This window comes from Neoarius graeffei, chromosome 10, assembly GCF_027579695.1.
Source record: "Neoarius graeffei isolate fNeoGra1 chromosome 10, fNeoGra1.pri, whole genome shotgun sequence".
Classification (NCBI taxonomy): domain Eukaryota; kingdom Metazoa; phylum Chordata; class Actinopteri; order Siluriformes; family Ariidae; genus Neoarius; species Neoarius graeffei.
Genome location: NC_083578.1, coordinates 12,645,379 through 12,665,117, shown reverse-complemented (window position 1 = coordinate 12,665,117; position 19,739 = coordinate 12,645,379). Strand labels below are relative to the sequence as shown.

Below are 19,739 nucleotides of genomic sequence, written 5' to 3'. Positions count from 1 at the left end.
GGCAGATTTGTTGCCATTTTTTTGGCGCAGATTGTGACGTTCTACATAAAACGCAAAACTCCGGTTATCTCTGTCTACACGAAAAGGCAAACACGGAGTTTTCAAAAATCTTCACTTTGCCCGGAGTTTTTTTAAATATTCATTTTTGATGTGTTTTCATGTGGATGACAGGCCAAAACGTAGAAAAATATCTTCGATTTAGCAGATACCCGGCTACGTGTGGACGGGGTCTCAGTCGTAGTGTTGTTATGGTTACAGTGTGCACACCATGCGAGCTTTTTTCTCCATATCAGCACTGGCTAGTGTTTAAAAACAAAAAAAACAAAAACAACCCCTTTGTTTGTTGAATGCTCAGGAAGGCTTTTAGTTCGCCTCTAGAAATTCATCATGACCCACCGTTGTGTTTGTCAGATCTCTGTGGGTGGCTGTTGACGGGACTGGGAGCACCATGTGTGGCCCAGCGCGTGTGCGCGATACCAAGGTGGACATCAAACTCGACATCTAGATCAATGTCCTGCTGCTCTGTAAGAGTCACACACAGACAAGAGTTAAAAATATCTCGGCTATAAAAAATAAAATACATCATACATCGAGATTTCACTCTGATATGAAAACCATCGTCTCACTGTGGATCTCCTCGTCCAGGACCTTCACTTTGCCTCTCTGTTTGATCAGATGGATGGTCTTAGCATTGTTCTCCCAGTCCTTACTGTTTCCTCCGTCGATGCCCACTCCTGCAGCACAAACAAGCAGACAACACACACATCAACATCTACACATCACCACCACTCGACTCTATGACTCATGTGTTTACAACAGTGCGTTCATGCAAACTCTGGTTCCGTGTTCACAGTTCAGGTGGGTTTGCGTTTTTTAACCTGCCGAGTCGTATCCGCGGTACTCCAGTCGCTGCAGACCTTTCAGCAGGATCTCGAGGATCTCACGGCGAGTGCGAGGGACGTGGTAGTTGAGGTACGCAAATATTCCTATAGAGAGAGAGGGAAGACAGAAATGATGAACAGGTCTGACCATAGAGATCGATAGGAAATGTCATAAACCGCCCCCCTCAGTATAACAACATTTTTTAAGAGTGAGCATCACTAGCCTACTAGGTATGAGACGATATGCTAAAGCCATGATACGATACGAGACTGATCTCGATACGGGCTTTGTGGGAAGATAGACACAAAAACAAGGTTACATTTTACAATCATAAGAAATGCAATATACAGTGGGGCAAAAAAGTATTTAGTCAGTCACCAATTGTGCAAGTTCTCCCACTTAAAAAGATGAGAGAGGCCTGTAATTTCCATCATAGGTACACTTCAACTATGAGAGACAAAATGAGAAAAAAAAAAATCCAGAAAATCACATTGTCTGATTTTTAAAGAATTTATTTGCAAATTATGGTGGAAAATAAGTATTTGGTCAATAACAAAAGTTCATCTCAATACTTTGTTATATACCCTTTGTTGACAATGACAGAGGTCAAACGTTTTCTGTAAGTCTTCACAAGGTTTTCACACACTGTTGCTGGTATTTTGGCCCATTCCTCCATGCAGATCTCCTCTAGAGCAGCGATGTTTCGGGGCTGTCGCTGGGCAACACGGACTTTCAACTCCCTCCAAAGATTTTCTATAGGGTTGAGATCTGGAGACTGGCTAGGCCACTCCAGGACCTTGAAATGGTTCTTACGAAGCCACTCCTTCGTTGCCCGGGCGGTGTGTTTGGGATCACTGTCATGCTGAAAGACCCAGCCACGCTTCATCTTCAATGCCGTTGCTGATGGAAGGAGGTTTTCACTCAAAATCTCACGATACATGGCTCCATTCATTCTTTCCTTTACACGGATCAGTCGTCCTGGTCCCTTTGCAGAAAAACGGCCCCAAAGCATGATGTTTCCACCCCCATGCTTCACAGTAGGTATGGTGTTCTTTGGATGCAACTCAGCATTCTTTCTACTCTAAACATGACAAGTTGAGTTTTTACCAAAAAGTTCTATTTTGGTTTCATCTGACATTCTCCCAATCCTCTTCTGGATCATCCAAATGCTCTCTCGCAAACTTCAGACGGGCCTGGACATGTACTGGCTTAAGCAGGGGGACACGTCTGGCACTGCAGGATTTGAGTCCTTGGCGGCGTAGTGTGTGTGATGGTAGCCTTTGTTACTTTGGTCCCAGCTCTCTGCAGGTCATTCACTAGGTCCCCCCATGTGGTTCTGGGATTTTTGCTCACTGTTCTTGTGACCATTTTGACCCCAGGGTGTGAGATCTTGCGTGGAGCCCCAGATCGAGGGAGATTATCAGTGGTCTTGTACGTCTTCCATTTTCTAATAATTGCTCCCACAGTTGATTTCTTCACACCAAGCTGCTTACCTATTGCAGATTCAGTCTTCCCAGCCTGGTGCAGGTCTACAATTTTGTTTCTGGTGTCCTTTGACAGCTCTTTGGTCTTGGCCATAGTGGAGTTTGGAGTGTGACTGTTTGAGGTTGTGGACAGGTGTCTTTTATACTGATAACGAGTTCAAACAGGTGCCATTAATACAGGTAACGAGTGGAGGACAGAGGAGCCTCTTAAAGAAGTTGTTACAGGTCTGAGAGAGCCAGAAATCTTGCTTGCTTGTAGGTGACCAAATACTTATTTTACCGAGGAATTTACCAATTAATTCATTAAAAATCCTACAATGTGATTTCCTGGATTCTTTCCCCCCATTCTGTCTCTCATAGTTGAAGTGTACCTATGATGAAAATTACAGGCCTCTCTCATCTTTTTAAGTGGGAGAACTTGCACAATTGGTGGCTGACTAAATACTTTTTTGCCCCACTGTAAATACACTGCTCTGTAAGAAAAGTAGATCAGGATTTATAATATGAAGGTGGAAGGTAGTTGTTTTCAGTGTCAAATGTACAGTGGTATGCAAAAGTTTGGGCACCCCTGGTCAAAATTGCTATTACTGTGAACAGTTAAGCAAGTTGAAGATGAAATGATCTCCAAAAGGCATAAAGTTAAAGATGACTCATTCCCTTTATATTTTAAGCAAAAACAATTTTTTATTTTCATCTTTTAGATTTTCAAAATGACAAAAAAAGGAAAAGGGCCCGAAGCAAAAGTTTGGGCACCCTGCATGGTCAGTACCTAGTAACACCCCCTTTGGCAAGTGTCACAGCTTGTAAACACTTTTTGTAGCCGGCTAACAATCTTTCAGTTCTTACCTGGGGGATTTTCACACATTCGTCCTTGCAAAAGGCTTCCAGTTCTACAAGTTTCTTGGGCTGTCTTGCATGCACTGCTCTTTTGAGATCTATCCACAGATTTTCAATGATGTTTAGGTCAGGGGACTGTGAGGGCCAGGGCAAAACCTTCAGCTTGGGCCTCTTGAGGTATTCCATTGTAGGTTTTGAGGTGTGTTTTGGATCATCGTCTTATTGTAGGACCCGTCCTCTTTTTAACTTCAACTTTTTTACAGATGGTGTGATGTTTGCTTCCAGAATTTGCTGGTATTTATTCGAATCCATGAAATGTGCCCTGTGCCACTGGCTGCAACACAACCCCAAAGCATGATCAATCCACACCCATGCTTCAGAGTTGGAGAGGTGTTCATTTCCTGGAATTTGGCACCTTTTTTTCTCCAAACATACCTTTGCACATTGTGGCCAAAAAGTTCTATTTTGATTTCATCAGTCCACAGGACTTGTTTCCAAAATGCATCAGGCTTATTTAGATGTTCATTTGCAAACTTCAGACGCTGAATTTTGTGGCTAGGACGCAGGAACGGTTTTCTTCTGATGACTCTTCCATGAAGGTCATATTTGTTCAGGTGTGGCTGCATAGTAGAACAGTGCACCACCACTCCAGGGTCTGCGAAATCTTTCTGAAGGTCTTTTGCAGTCAAACAGGGGGTTTTATTTGCCTTTCTAGCAATCCAACGAGCAGTTCTTTCAGAAAGTTTTCTTCATCTTCCAGACCTCACCTTCTGTTAACTGCCATTTCTTAATAACGTTACGATCTGAGGAAACGGCTACCTGAAAACACTTTGCTACGTTCTTGTAGCCTTCTCCTGCTTTGTGAGCATCAATTATTTTATTATTCAGAATGTGATGGAGTTGCTTAGAGCAGTGGTTCCCAAACTTTTTTACATCACGTACCCCTTGAAGCATTTCATCTCCAACCGCGTACCACCCCCCATGCACAACAAGAAATAAAAACATGAAACTGTTAGGGAGCAGAGTTTTATTAACTAGCTTGCAGATATTAAATACAACTACAGATGAACGCGCATGAGAAATAAGAAACAAGAACTAAGACTAAGAACTAATTAGCCTGTTAAGAACATAACCAAACCTGTGGAGCTCTGCGTCGAGTTTGAGACGGGGCGTGACCGGAGCGAGTTCATTAAACATGACCGAAATCCAGGTTAATGTGAAGGGTGTGCTTGAGAGGATGCACATAGCCCCCTTATGTCTGGTCGAATCGGAGAAAGTTTCAGCCTTAAATCGTCTTCTACACACAGCCTGTGCCGGTATTTAGTTTTCAGGTTCGTCAGAGATGAGAACCCCCTCTCACATAAATACGTAGTTGCGAAGGGCATTCATTTTTTGACAGCGCGTGTTGCCAGTTCAGGGTACTCTGTGCGCAATCCTATCCAGAAACCTGCGTTGATGCTATGTCAATGAGGTTCTCTTGTTCAGATACCGGCAGGGCAGCAGGGACAGTAGAAAAGGGATGTCGAATCCAACTGTCCGACTCGTCACTGTCGGGGAAGTACCTGCGCAGCTCAGCAGCCAGCTCGCTGAGATGTGTTGTGATGTCGCGCTTGATGCCGTCTGTCAGACTGAGGTGATTTTCACACAGAAAATCATGCAAGAACGGAAAGGCCTCGGTCTTGTTTTTGCCCACGCAGTCTATCCAGAGCTTCAATTTCTGGATCATTGCCTCAATTTTATCTCGCACATTAAAGATGGTTGCGGAGAGCCCCTGTAATTCAAGATTAGGTTCATTCAGCCGAGAAAAAAATGTCACCGAGATAAGCTAGTCGTGAAAGGAACTCTCCATCATGCAAATTGCCAGACAGGTGAAATGCCTGGTCAACAAAAAACCTTTTAAGTTCATCTCTTAATTCAAAGACGCGTGTCAATACTTTCCCCCTTGATAACCAGCGCACCTCCGTGTGCAGTAGAAGAGATGTATGGTCGCTGCCCATTTCATTGCAGAGTGCAGTAAATATGCGAGAGTTCAGAGGCCTGGCTTTAAAGGTCTCATGGCATGGTGGTTTGTTGATGCTTTAAACGGGCTCGTGGAGGCTTCCGGATGTTATATCCACAGCCTTTCTCGAAATGAACCCTCGGCACGTAGATATAGCCTCCTGGGAGAAAGCCCCATTTCAGCGCTTTTCCCAGTGCGTCGTTTTGCTAATGAGAAGCATGGAGGCGGGGAAGGGTAGAGGGTGGGGGCGGGTCTTATCATTAATATTCATGAAATGTAAACGTGTTACCTCTGATTGGCTAACAGCACTGTGACGCTACCTCCAGTGGGTCAGAACAAGCGGATGTGGGTGTCTTACTATGGCGAGAGAGAAGGAACAAACCGCGAAGGGAAAAATACCGCGCGCTGACGTCATTAAGGTGCGACGCGAGGAAATAAAATAAATTCAACAAATGTTTGGGTTTTTACTGAACAAACAAACAAATAAAATGAACGAGTGACTTAAAAAAAAGAATGTGGATGTCTTTGTAAAAACTGTTTTGATTGGCTATTATAACAGAGCATGCTGCATGCTTTTTGGTTTGTAGCGCAGAGTACCTGGCTAACTGCAGGAAGCGGTTAGCTGCACAGCTAATGTAGCCATTGCAAGGCTAACGCACCGATTTTAAAACACGGCAAAACGATTTAACAGTTATACACTTACTTGTTCGGTGTTTGTGGCTGATGCGGCAGGGATGCTTGGTACGGACCCAGGCTTCAGTGACAGTTGATGTGCAAAACCTGCCCTGTACTGTCCCAAGTTGTGGAAACATTCATCAGGAAAATGCTTCCGACAAACATACACCGTCTTAGGTAGACTCGACGGCGTATTATTGAAGTAAATAAAATTAAGCCACTGCGTCTTCAGGGGCTCTCCCGTCGGCAGTAAAAACAGACTCTTTTCTGTGTTGTCACATCCATGTACAGCGCAACTTCCATGTTTCGCTCGCTTAGGTGATGCCATGTTGTTGTGTCCTCTATGGTCTCCTCACTACAACTGGGCGGGGCAATTCATACAGTGGGTGGGAATCCAGAGGGGGGGCGTGGGGATCATCTCCCTTGCTGACGTAGTAAAGGGAAGAGCTTATCAACGCGCCGTTTTGACGCGCCATTCTCAAATGTTGGGCATAGTTTGGTTTACACATTATGAAATTTCTAGCCACTGGGGTGACTTAAGAAGGTCAGAGGAACTCATTTTAACGTTAAAAAACCTCAGAAAGTGAAAATTTCATGCCATGGGACCTTTAACAAAGTTCACAATTTTTACAGTTGTGTCCAAAACGTTCTTCAAATTTACAGGCATGCCCTTGGCAGCCAGAGCCTCTCTGTGGACGCTGCAGTGCACCCAAGTGGCGTCGGGAGCAACCGCTTGGACGCGCGTGACCACTCCACTGTGCCTCCCTGTCATGGCCCTTGCGCCATCTGTGCAGATGCCCACACATTTAGTCCAAAAAAGTCCATTCGATGTCACAAAGGTGTCCAGCATACGGAAGATGTCTTCCCTTGTTGTTCTTGTTTCGAGTGGTTTACAGAACAGCATGTCCACCTTAACTGACCCTTCATGGATATAACGGACATATACCAGGAGCTGTGCCAGGCCGGCCATGTCCGTTGACTCATCCAGCTGTAGTGAATAAAATTCACTGGCTCGTATGCGAAGCAGTAACTGTTTTAAAACGTCCCCAGCCACGGCACTGATACGCCGAGAAACGGTGTCGTTTGATGAAGGCATGGACTGTATGACACTTTTTGCCTTTCCCCCCCAACATTACCCCAACCACGTCTACGGCAGAAGGTAGAAAAAACTCCACAATATCGCGGGGCTTGCCAGTCCAGGCTACTCGGTAGCTCACCATATAAGACGCCTCTAACCCTTTCTTGTTTATTGTGTCTGGTTTTCTTATGCTGCTCTTACTGGTAGAAAGCCTGTGTAATTCCCTTTCAAAAAACTCCCATGGTTTATTTTTCAAGTGAGGGTGATTCATCTCCAGATGTCTGCACAAGAGTGACGGTTTCATTGAGTTGTGAGATAACACTTTTGCGCATACAACGCACTGTGGCTGAATAGACGAGCCAGTACCGATACAAGTGAACCCCAACGAAATGTAGTTCTCATCATATTTGCGTCTTTTTTCTGATGTTGTCCTTTCTGCATCCATATGCTTGCTCATGTCGGGGGGGGGGGGGGGGGGGGGGGGGGGTCATCATACTCACAGTCGCTGTCAGCGGCACAAGCCATGCTAGTAGCTTGATGAGCAACAGTATCCCTACTGCTGCTAGCACCCTGATCCACGGAAGAGAAATCTGGGTTGCTGTCACCGACAGGGGCATCCCCAATAGTAGGCCTAGGAGCCGATGACGTCTCTGTGGAGGGGGGGTTTACTCTTTTCAGCCATTTGTCCATGTTCGTGTTTGTTCGTTCTTTATTAGCAGCGACGTTTCATTGCCATAGCAGCGAAGTGACATGTAACTAAACTGACTGAAGTTTCGTGTTGGTCGTCTAGCAACAACTGTTTCAGTTGAAGGGAGAATCCTCGAGCCTAACTTTGTGTGCGTGCGTAGTAAAGTGCTGGGACTGATTGGCAGGTTGCTTATTTATTTGTTGTATTACGTTGCCTACATTCGCTGCTACGTGCATAATTTTTCTTCTTCCCACGTACCCCCTACAATCACGTACCACAGTTTGGGAACCGATAGCTTAGAGGAGCCCATGGCTGTTGATTTTAGGGACAAGTTTGAGGAGTCAGAGAATTTATACAGCTTTGAAATCTGCATCATCTGACCTTTCCTAACGAAGAATTTGAATAAGCCACAGCTCGATAAGCTAATTAAGGTCTGGAAGCTTGGTAAAAGTTACCTGAGAACTCAAATGTATTGAGGTGCCCAAACTTTCGCATGGTGTTCCTTTTCTTTTTTCACTCTCCAATTGTACAAAACAAAAATAACACACAAATCTTGCAGCAATCGCTGAAATGTGTCGTCTTTACCTTTATGCCTTTTGGTGATCAGTTCATCTTCTGCTCACTTAACTATTCACAGTAACAGACATTTTAAGTAAGGGTGCCCAAATTTTTGCATGCCACTGTAGTTGAAGGCAGCATTGTTAATGGGCAATTCCATGTAAATGTCAACCTCACCATGCAAAAATAAAGCAACATGTAATACATCAAAACCACTCCCAGAGATCTCACCTAGGCCTGTATTTTACAGATGTGAATAAGTTGAACCAATTTGTAACCAACCTAATATGTCACTGTCAGTCTTTCTTTCTTATAATGTAAAACCCAAGCTAAAATCAACTTTGATCATGTACAATTCTATATTATTGCCACAAGCCACAGAAATGTATGCTAAAATCCACAAAACAGCAAAACAATAGCCATCCTAAATATTATTTAAGAACTTTGATAGTTTTAGCTGATATTTAGAGAGTTTTTCAAAGGGTTATGGTGGTTAAATTGCTGATTTTCTAAACATACGCCATGTCTATTTCAGACGCGTCACATCCATAACGGAATTTCGTCGCATCCATAACGCTGACTTTTCCTTCCGAAACTCTGCATGAAATACAAAATATTTTAAACAAAGATTTTTTAATATTCACCTTGGACCCCTCTATCAAACGGATATCTCCATTTCGACATTAGGTTTACGATTTCACAGAGTTTGATAAAAATGTACAGTCACCCAAGAAAAGTGATACTTTTTCTGTCACATCCATAACGCATCTTTTATTGGCGTTTTCTGGCATGCCCTAGATGTACTATGGGAATTGTTCTTGTTCTATCACTTCTCCAGTATGGTACAGCCTTAAAATATGCAACACCTGTTTAAATACTGGGAGACGATAAAACATGCACTGGGTCATTTGTTGCCATTTTGAGTTCAAGTGTCACGTCCATAACGCTGGAATTGCTCTAATATAGAAAGATTATTTGGTGGGACACTGTGCCTTCAGTGATTAGGCTAAATAATGAACAGGTCCTCATCCCTCATAAAGTGCTTCTAAATTGCTTTAAGACGTGAGTGCGACTTATATATCAAGCACAGCACACACGCATTTCAGAGCACGGGCCAAGCCACTTGCGATATAAAGCCGAATGCATGTACATACAGCGTTTTACTGTACGTCTGCTGTTTATTCTGGATGGTGTGAAAATGTAGTGCAGTAGTGCATCATGGTCCGTTTCTGTTTTACTTTTTCCTTGTTAATACGAGCCAAATGAAAGGAGGCTGCGGGTCGTGTGTTCGACACACGTGCCATAACTCTAACTTCTGATCAGCTTAATGCTTTAGACGGTTAGATAAGCGTGCTTCGAGACCATTAGCTGTACTGTAAAAAATGTCCGTAGAATTAACAGTGAATTTATGTAAAATCATGATATTAAAAAAAAACTATAAATACAAAAACAATGAAGCAGTGTGTAATTTACATCAATATACTGTAAAACTCCTAACCAAATACCACTGTTAATTTAACAGTAAGAATATATTGAATTGATCATATTTTTTTGTAGAATTTACAAATTGTTGTAGTTTAAACACGGACAAACTGTAATACTAAAACAGAATGAGATAGTTAAAATTACATCATTGCCCTGTTAAAAAAATGTCAGTAGAGGCTCTCTGTGGCTCAGTCGACTAAGGTGGGGTTTACATTAGACCGTATCAGCGGATCATCAGATTAACGTTTTTAAAACGATTAGCATGCACCAGTGGCGGCTCCTGAATTTTTTTTCAGGGTGGGCAATTTTCCCCCGTTATGTCTACACGGACCGTAAATGTCCACAGGACTGAAGTAAATTGACCTAGGTAACAAATCAATTGGCCGAACTTGTTTTTGTCTGGTAAATTCAGATATCAATACAGACAATATCTCTTCTCTCCACTAGGTGGCAACACTAAAGTTAAAGGTGGCAAACTAAGGTAGCCTAGTAAACTAGACCCACCCGCCTAGCGGCCAAAAATATTTTTGCCTACGAGTGGCAAATATTCACATTTAGTCTGGCTTGCCAGGCTAAAACTAAGGAAGATTCATTGTGAAGCCTTCAAAGCAAAACATTTGGCATCACAATCAATTAATATTACATTACTCATTTATTTTCTCATATTATTCCAGTATTCTATAATAAGTAGACACAAATTCTTAATTATAAACATATTCTAATTTCTTCAATTCTAAAGAATGCAATTAAAATGGCAGGATATAAATCCAAAACAAGTGTTTATTTAAGTTTTGAAAAAGATGAAGAAAAGCAGAACCATCAAACAAACATGTGCAGCTTAATTATGCGGTTTTTTTATATGGAATTGCACCATTTTAACAACAAATAATTCTAAATAAATTCTGCAGGGTTTTTTTTCCCAAGAATTCCTCCAGAAAGCCAAGCCTTAAAAGGAAATTTAAAGTATTACAAGCATGTCAATGAACACAAAAGGCTTTAGTTATTTAGCTATATATACACACAAGGTTACACAAGGTTTTGTAGTCAGTGCAACTTGGCTTAACAAGTTGGAAAAAAGGTAAGCTGCTGCTGGCTCCAATGAACACATACTGTACAATATATAAAAACTGAAAATATGCTTAATTTACACCAAGTCAGAGAGAACTTGAGGCTACTGAAATATTCCAAGCATGGCAATGTTAAACTGCCATTGGTAAAACAAAAACATGGCAATGTTAAACTGCCATTGGTAACACACGCACAAAAACAACTTTTGCCTCGTAAATTTAAATATCAGATATCACTGTACCGTCTGCTGTGCTACTTCCAGGGTGGAAGAGAACGCAAGGGGAGCAAAAACGAGCACTGACTACATCACAGCCAACTAGCCAAGTTTTCCGGTGGTACCAGTTCTTGTTAAAACCTCTTGAGTAGGTCTTCTCCCCCTTCGTAGACACTTGTTTAAATTCGGTCTAGGAGTTCCTAGCTGTTTGATTGCCGTTTTCTCCTCATTGGTACGACGACTAAAGGGAACTTCTTTCAGAGACGCTATCGTATTGTTGCACTCAACACTTGCCATCTTCTTCATAGAATGTTCACACATTTCCCGCGCAAGTTGCGTTTTCCAGCCCAAAATTATGTTCAAAACCCGCCAAAATGCACTTAAAACCAATCTGGCAACACTTGCGCGGCGCAACAGGTGTATGACGCAAGCACGCTGCTTGTGCGAGCACATAAAACCTAATAGAAAATGCATTGGGAGCAGGATTTTCGAAAAAAACGTACAGACCATTAGTGTCAATGGGAGATTTTGGGGCAAATCTGAACCTGACAGAAATCGCCCCAAAAGGGCGTGGCTACACCAGGCGCGACCTTAGCCTGATTGGACAATGACATTACTGTTGGTAGTAGGAGTAGATTAAAAAAAAAAATCTCCCTCCCTGTTTGGGAGTGCGTCTCCCAAATCGTCCCTATTAACGAGCCGCCAGTGGCGTGCACACAGCAACGCCAATACATGATTCGCGTGCACACAGCAACGCCAATACACGGATACGCTCGGCTCCGCAGGCATCCTGCGCTCCAAATCACTCTGCCCTGAACAGCGAGTGCCCTCTGGAGGGTGCGCACTCCGGCCCTGCGCAGCTCACAGAGCGCGTGAGTGAAGCGCACGAGCAGTGATTCGGGACTGAGCCGCTGTGTGTGAGATCTCAGTGCATATCGGGTATGCGCGTCACTTACCACTTGCAAGTGGAAGGATGGCAAGCCTAAAGACAATCATAACTACACAATGGGCAGTATTTGCATCAGTATTTGCAGTATTTTCATACTTTTATACTCTTTAATGAAAGGTGATACAAGGCGGAAGTCCGCGCCGTTTTACAGCAGTCGCGTCACATGACCAACGCCAGCGAATCAGGAAGGTGGATGTCACAGTGACGTTGTCCAATGACGACGCCAGCTAGAGCTCAGCACAGCGTATCCGCGTATTCTCAATGTTTACACAGCACCAGACCAGACACGATCTGGATTGAATACGTGGACCCTGGCGGATTCCCGTTTCCCGGCGTTTTAATGTAAACGGACAGTGCATCCGCGAAGAAAACGAGACAGATACGGTCTAATGTAAACTTGGCCTAAGGCGCCATACCATGAATCTGGGGACCCGGGTTCGATTCCGACCCGAGGTTCATTTCCCGATCCCTCCCTCCAGCTCATTTCCTGTCTCTACACTGTCCTATCCAATAAAGGTGAAAAAAGTCTAAAAAAAAAAAAAATCTGTCTAGTAGCTCATTGCTTGTAGCCATCATTTTGAATCATTGTTTATTATACAATGAATATCTGTAAAATTAACAGTTATGTATTGATTATTGTACATTGAATACCTGTAAAATTTACATTTAGTTATCATTAATTGTACATGGAATCCCAGTGAAATGTACAAGTTATTCTGTAATGTTGTTTACATTTCACTATATTTTTAACAGGATTATTCTGGCAACCACAGCTGCCAGTATTTTTCCGTAAAAACAACGGATTTTTTTTTTTACAGTCTACAACTTCTGCTGTGTGAGAAGAGGGCTCATAATAAATATACATATATTAAACGGAAATATCGCAATACTCCTCCGAGAAGCAAAATCTGTCTCATCAACATTTTGTATTGCCATAAGAGATCGTGAAATTCTCTCTCGCGCCTACTGTACATATTAATATTTTTTTTAAATTAAAACGGCTTCTTGGTAGTGAGTGACGACAAATTTTCTGACCTCCTGTAACATCACACCTTCTTACGCTTTACCAGAACCAAATCAACAGCAGTGAACTGTTAAAACCACATACAGTTTGGTCCATAAATATTTGGACAGAGACATCATTTTTCTAATTTTGGTTCTGTACATTACCACAATGAATTTTGAACAAAACAATTCAGATGCAGTTGAAGTTCAGACTTTCAGCTTTAATTCAGTGGGTTGAACAAAATGATTGCATAAAAATGTGAGGAACTAAAGCATTTTTTAAACACAATCCCTTCATTTCAGGGGCTCAAAAGTAATTGGACAAATTAAATAATTGTAAATAAAATGTTCATTTCTAATACTTGGTTGAAAACCCTTTGTTGGCAATGACTGCCTGAAGTCTTGAACTCATGGACATCACCAGACGCTGTGTTTCCTCCTTTTTAATGCTCTGCCAGGCCTTTACTGCAGCGGTTCTCAGTTGCTGTTTGTTTGTGGGCCTTTCTGTCTGAAGTTTAGTCTTTAACAAGTGAAATGCATGCTCAATTGGGTTGAGATCAGGTGACTGACTTGGCCATTCAAGAATATTCCACTTCTTTGCTTTAATAAACTCCTGGGTTGCTTTGGCTTTATGTTTTGGGTCATTGTCCATCTGTATTATGAAACGCCGACCAATCAGTTTGGCTGGATTTGAGCACACAGTATGTCTCTGAATACCTCAGAATTCATCCGGCTGCTTCTGTCCTGTATCACACCATCAATAAACACTAGTGACCCAGTGCCACTGGCAGCCATGCATGCCCAAGCCATCACACTGCCTCCGCCATGTTTTACAGATGATGTGGTATGCTTTGGATCGTGAGCTGTACCATGCCTTCGCCATACTTTTTTCTTTCCATCATTCTGGTAGAGGCTGATCTTGGTTTCATCTGTCCAAAGAATGTTCTTCCAGAACTGTGCTGGCTTGTTTAGATGTTTTTTAGCAAAGTCCAATCTAGCCTTTTTATTCTTGAGGCTTATGAGTGGCTTGCACTGTGCAGTGAACCCTCTGTATTTACTTTCATGCAAGCTTCTCTTTATGGTAGATTTGGATATTGATACGCCTACCTCCTGGAGAGTGTTGTTCACTTGGTTGGCTGTTGTGAAGGGGTTTCTCTTCACCATGGAAATTATTCTGCGATCATCCACCACTGTTGTCTTCTGTGAGTGTCCAGGTCTTTTTGCATTGATGAGTTCACCAGTGCTTTCTTTCTTTCTCAGGATGTACCAAACTGTAGATTTTGCCACTCCTAATATTGTAGCAATTTCTCGGATGGGTTTTTTCTGTTTTCGCAGCTTAAGGATGGCTTGTTTCACCTGCATGGAGAGCTCCTTTGACCGCATGTTTTCTTCACAGTAAAATCTTCCAAATGCAAGCACCACACCTCAAATCAACTCCAGGCCTTTTATCTGCTTAATTGAGAATGACATAACGAAGGAATTTCCCACAGCTGCCCATGAAATAGCCTTTGAGTCAATTGTCCAATTACTTTTGGTCCCTTTAAAAACAGGGTGGCACATGTTAAGGAGCTGAAACTCCTAAACCCTTCATCCAATTTTAATGTGGATACCCTCAAATGAAAGCTGAAAGTCTGGACTTTATGTCCATGTCCATTATATAACTATAACCTGAATATGTTTCAGTAAACAGGTAAAAAAAGAAAATTTGTGTCAGTGTCCAAATATATATGGACCTAACTGTATAACAAGAGCACTCTGAGAGCACAATATCCCCCGCACTGGCAACTAGGCCATAACTCTGGTAAAATGTGACTGAATTGAACAAAATTGCAATATGCATATTACCGACATATAACAAAGAATCCTGCCAAGTTTCGTGAAATTCCTGCAAAAATTGTGAGGGAAGTTGATTTCAGAAAGCAAGCACAGCCTTGATGAAATTGCCAAAAGTACAAGTTTGTTAATAATCAAGGGCATAACTCTGGTAAAATTTACCCAAATTAAACGAAATTTCAATATGTGTATAGAGATCTTGCAGTCACGTGACCGGAAAGTACACAGCCGCCATCTTGTCGGTAAAAAACACAGCTGAATACTGCTGCACTCGTGTACAAAATGGATCGATTTCAACCGACGGACTACACGGCTCATTTTTCTAATGAACAGATAACTAGATATATGTCTAAAATAAACGATCTACAGATTAGTGACCTTTATGGCTTACCGGACGTAGTTTTCACGACCGTGTCAGTGGATGTTGAACTGCCAGAGGTGGAATACCCAGACGTGTATAATTACCTCATTAACTTTCCCTCGCTGTTCAGTGGTGAAGCACTGCGTGCTTATAAATCTCTGGACAGTTATCTTTACAGAAATTCAGGATTTGTCAGCGACTCAGATGTGGCATCTTGTAAACAAGAAAATAACAATCCTCATTGGACGGGTAAGTCACTTAAGTATTGATACTGGATATATCAGTAGTATCTAGTATAGCACTGACCAGCCGATTAGAGAATAGAATAGAATAAGGTAATTCCAGCTGTAATTCCAAATCGTCCGTCTTGTTTACCATGGATCTGGCGTTGGAGAGGTAGAGGCTTAGCAGTGGAGATTTGAGTGGCTGTTTTCTGAGCTTAGTCAACAGGCCGGCTCTGCCTGCAGCCTCGCTTTTGCTTCCTCTCCCGACGCCGCCTCCTTCGCCTGCCAGACCCGATAACAATCCACGGAGACCCCGCTGGTCTCGCTATCTCGTCCGGAACGTTGTGCATGCGATGGAAATCACTACAAACCGTCATTTTCTGCTGGAAACCAATGTCCAGTAAGTCCATACGGTTGTAGTGGATATTGAAGTCCGGTACAGACGAACAACACGCAAAAATACACACAAAAAACATAAAAAACGTGCACAGGTAGGGAGAGCTTGTAGCCACAGCCGTTGTAGTAGAATTGTATACACTAGGGTTTTCCAGAAGAAAAGGTAGAAGTAGAACCAGAATGAAGTAGAAGGCGGAAATATGGCGTTTGACCGACAAGATGGCGTCTGTTGCAATCTGGATCGGCTGTGACGTCACATGCAAGATCTCTATAACTGTCATATAACTTTTGCCAAGTCTGGTGAAATTCCTCCATAAATTGGGAGCGGAGTTGATTTCAGAAGAACGTACACCCTCATGAAATTGCCAAAGTACAAGTTATTTAATCAAGGGTCAAAACTCTGGGAAAATTTTCACAAATGAAATTAAATCGCAATATACGTATTACCATCATATAACAAGGCCTTTTGCCAAGCTTTGAGAAATTCATCCACAAAACGAGAGAGGAGTTGATGTCAGAACGCAAGCACACCTTCATGAAATTGTGAAAGTACAAGGTTGTTAATCAAGAGCTGTAACTCTGGTAAAACACAACCAGATTAAACAAAATAAAAATATGCATATTCCTGACGTATAACAAAGCCTTCTGCCAAGTTTGGTGAAATTCCTCCACAAATTGTGAGAGGAGTTGATTTCAGAAGGAAAACACGCGAAACTGATGAAACAGATGAAACAGTCTAAAGTATAATTTTGTTAATCAAGGGCTGTAACTCTGGTAAAATGTGACTGAATTTAACGAAATTAGAATATGTGTATTAACGACATAGAACAAAGAATCCTGCCAAGTTTCGTGAGATTCCTCCATAAATTGTGAGAGGAGTTGATTTCAGAAGGTGAGCACCCTTCCTGGGACGGCCAGACAGAAATCACCACGACATTATCTCCTTTCGGCCAGCGGAGGATAAGAACTAAATCTAAATAAATATATTCTATCAGGAACAGATCCTGCTGAAGGTCTTGCTGTGTCAAGATACAAGCTGACTTCAGCCATATCAGTTCTATATCACACTACTATTGTTACTGGTGGTGTAGACGATACAATCAGAGACTAAACAACACACATCTCCGTAACGCTGACGTGCTCAGGGGTGGGAAACTTTAAGAATGTCTAATAATAGGAAGAGCAGCGATAACATCAGCTTTTTCTCATGGAGAAGAGAGACAGAGCTAAACAACAACAAAAAAAAAGCAAGGAGAACTGGTTTCACTCCTACTGTCTGAGTCGAGGAGGGTGAGACTAAAATAACGACATTTTCTGTAAAAGTAGCAACGTTCAAATCTGTGTTAAGGCTTAAGAAAATACCACAGAACTTCTTAGATGCTATTTAAATTAACTGACTATAATTGAAAGAGGATATCGGGGGAATGACGTGAGAGAAAGCGTCAAATTTCATTCAAGGGAACGGTAACACTGGGAGCCGTGTTTACACGTAGCATGTCGTAGATACATACTGAAGTATCCTGCAATTAATCAAATGTAATTACAGAAAGAAAACAGGAAATGTTTAAAATGTAAAACTTCGTGACATACCGTTACCTTTTTTTAAACCAGGATATTGTTCCTGTAAAACAATCTCTGTGCGAATGTAATGATAATCTGGATCAAAATTGGTGGAAAATTACATTTTTTTAAAAATAAATAAATAAATAAATGAATTTCTCTGGCTCATTTAAATAGCCAAAATATTACTGAACACATTTAAATAAAATGTGCCTAATTTTTTAAAATAATTTGTCATATTTAATTAAAGAAATTTTAACTTTTTTTTTTATTTTTATAATTGTCCAACATTTGAGAGATTCTGGTTTATCCTCCTGCTTCATGTGATTCTCAATTGCTCAATATTTTTTTTTCCAGGATTTCTGGAAATAGTTTTTGTAGATTTATCATAATGCTGAAAAACAGTGCAGGATAAATTGCTTTATTTATGCGCAACTTTTTTTTTCTTTTTTCAAGCTTGACTTGTAAATCTTTTTTTTTTTTTTTAATCTTTTAGGGGCCTTTCGATTTCATAAAATCGGTGAAATTTAGTTCTCTCTGAAATTTGCTCATTGTGATGTATGCTTATTTCTGTAATATCTCACAAAATACCAGGCCATTCTGTGTCTGGGAAGTGATTTAATTTGAGGGGATTAAAGCAAATAACGTGCATGAAATCGCTCGCTTCGTGCAGTCAAGCCCACGGGATGTGATGCATGACGTAGTATCTTGAATTGGTTCATGGTGAAGCAGGAAAAAATAGCGGAGAATTTAGGCCCACGTGGCCTTAAATTCATTAATTGTTCTATTTAAAAAAAACTAATAAAATTGGAAGTCCGCGATTCGAATTGAATAGCTTTCGGTCCACTGAACAAAAATAATTAGGTGTCGGGAAAATTATTTTTATGACCGATACTTGAAAAATCTGAAAGGCAGTCTACCTTTAAATCTTGTCTGTATTGTCTTCAATTTGAACTTCTTGTTTTTAATCTTTTAATTCTAGTATTTGCTTATGTGTATTAAAGAATTTGTCTAGTTAATTTCTATTGCTATTTACTGGTATATTGTGTATTTGTATAAGATAGAGTAATTGCACTGGTATATCCCTGCATTGTTCACTTTTTGCACGACCGCCACGGTACACATTCTGTTCTATTATAACATCCTACTTGAACCACTTCCACTATACATACTGCCTGAGAATCTGATCATCTCACAACTGTCTTCTGCGAGGTTTTTTTTAAAAACATGTGCTTACTTTAAGAGTGAGTTCCATTGCCGGAGATGCTTTCATGTAAAACTCACTCTTCCAGTGCCAACGTCACTCAAGCAGCACATTTCTCAAGGTTTTAAAGGACACATGCCTTATCATTACAGACTGCACAGTCATGTCTACGCACTTGTGTTTTGAGTCTTTTTTCAGCCTTCGGGCTCTGAACTAACTGGGTCACTCGTTAAAAATGACTTGCTCTTTTTCAATACCGTGTCCCCAGGAGGACTGATAAATGAGGAAAAATGAGACAACAGAAACGCTTGCTAATGTTCTGACAGCAGGGATGGACACTTCAGGAACTCCGGTGTCTCCGAAAAGTAGTTTTCATGTCCTGGCTGTTAGCTTTGAATTAACAGCTGCATACTTGCCAACTCCACCAATTCACGCAGTAGTTTACTGATTTGGACAGGCAAACACCGCCTGCTGATTTTAGAGCGAAAAAATACAGCATTACAAAATAAATCACCGAACACTCTTGGATTTGCTCTTCTGACCTCACTTCAGCTATTTTCAGCACAAGCGGATACAAACACACAACATCAAATATATGTGAAGCTGAGAGCCAATGGATGGAACAGCGATAATGATGGTGGATCTAAATGGTGTCGCTCTATCGCGCCGTTCCACTGGTTCTCATTATGGTTCTAGCCAATCAGCATTGAGCTCACATATTACAATAATAAAAACTCCAAAGGAAAAAAGATTTGCTATGACAACAAGTTCAAGGCGACTTGGCCATCAGATCATCCAGCATCGAGACGAGGTGAGAAGCAGCAATTTGTGAAGAACGTTGGTCTGATTTCCAGATCAAGTTTCTTCAAATGTGGCACTCAGAATGCAGGAAAATGAGCCATTTTACACCATTCTCCCCAAATTTTTCCAAGACAGCATACCCCCAACCCCTCTAGAAGGGCAAGACTGTCACGCAACCTGATCGACTGCTTTTCAGCCTCTGAGGGCTGGCAAGTATGTCAAAGAAAACAAAAAACCAAAACTCTACTCCTTACTGTATGTGGCAAACCAAGGTTTGGTATGAAGCTATATTCAAACTTGACACACTGTGCGACTCGTCTCGCCGCCTGCTGCACTACACACATCGGCCGAGACCGTCCTGCTGACAGTGGAATGTGTATACAGGTGTTTAAGCGAACTCTCCTGCTTATGACACACAGTTAAACATGTCGGGAAATT

At 41.6% G+C, this 19,739-nt stretch overlaps 1 protein-coding gene across 1 annotated transcript in view; it reads right to left on the bottom strand.

Moving 5' to 3' along the window:
* gfpt1 (glutamine--fructose-6-phosphate transaminase 1) overlaps window positions 1-19,739 on the bottom strand; it is an 80,694-nt gene that overhangs the window by 56,012 nt on the left and 4,943 nt on the right. Inside the window, exons 2-4 of the mRNA XM_060931312.1 lie at window positions 879-986; window positions 627-734; window positions 397-522 (exon numbers count right to left, since the gene is read on the bottom strand). Coding sequence (XP_060787295.1) covers window positions 397-522; window positions 627-734; window positions 879-986 — 342 coding nt within the window. The remainder of the gene's footprint in view (window positions 1-396; window positions 523-626; window positions 735-878; window positions 987-19,739) is intronic.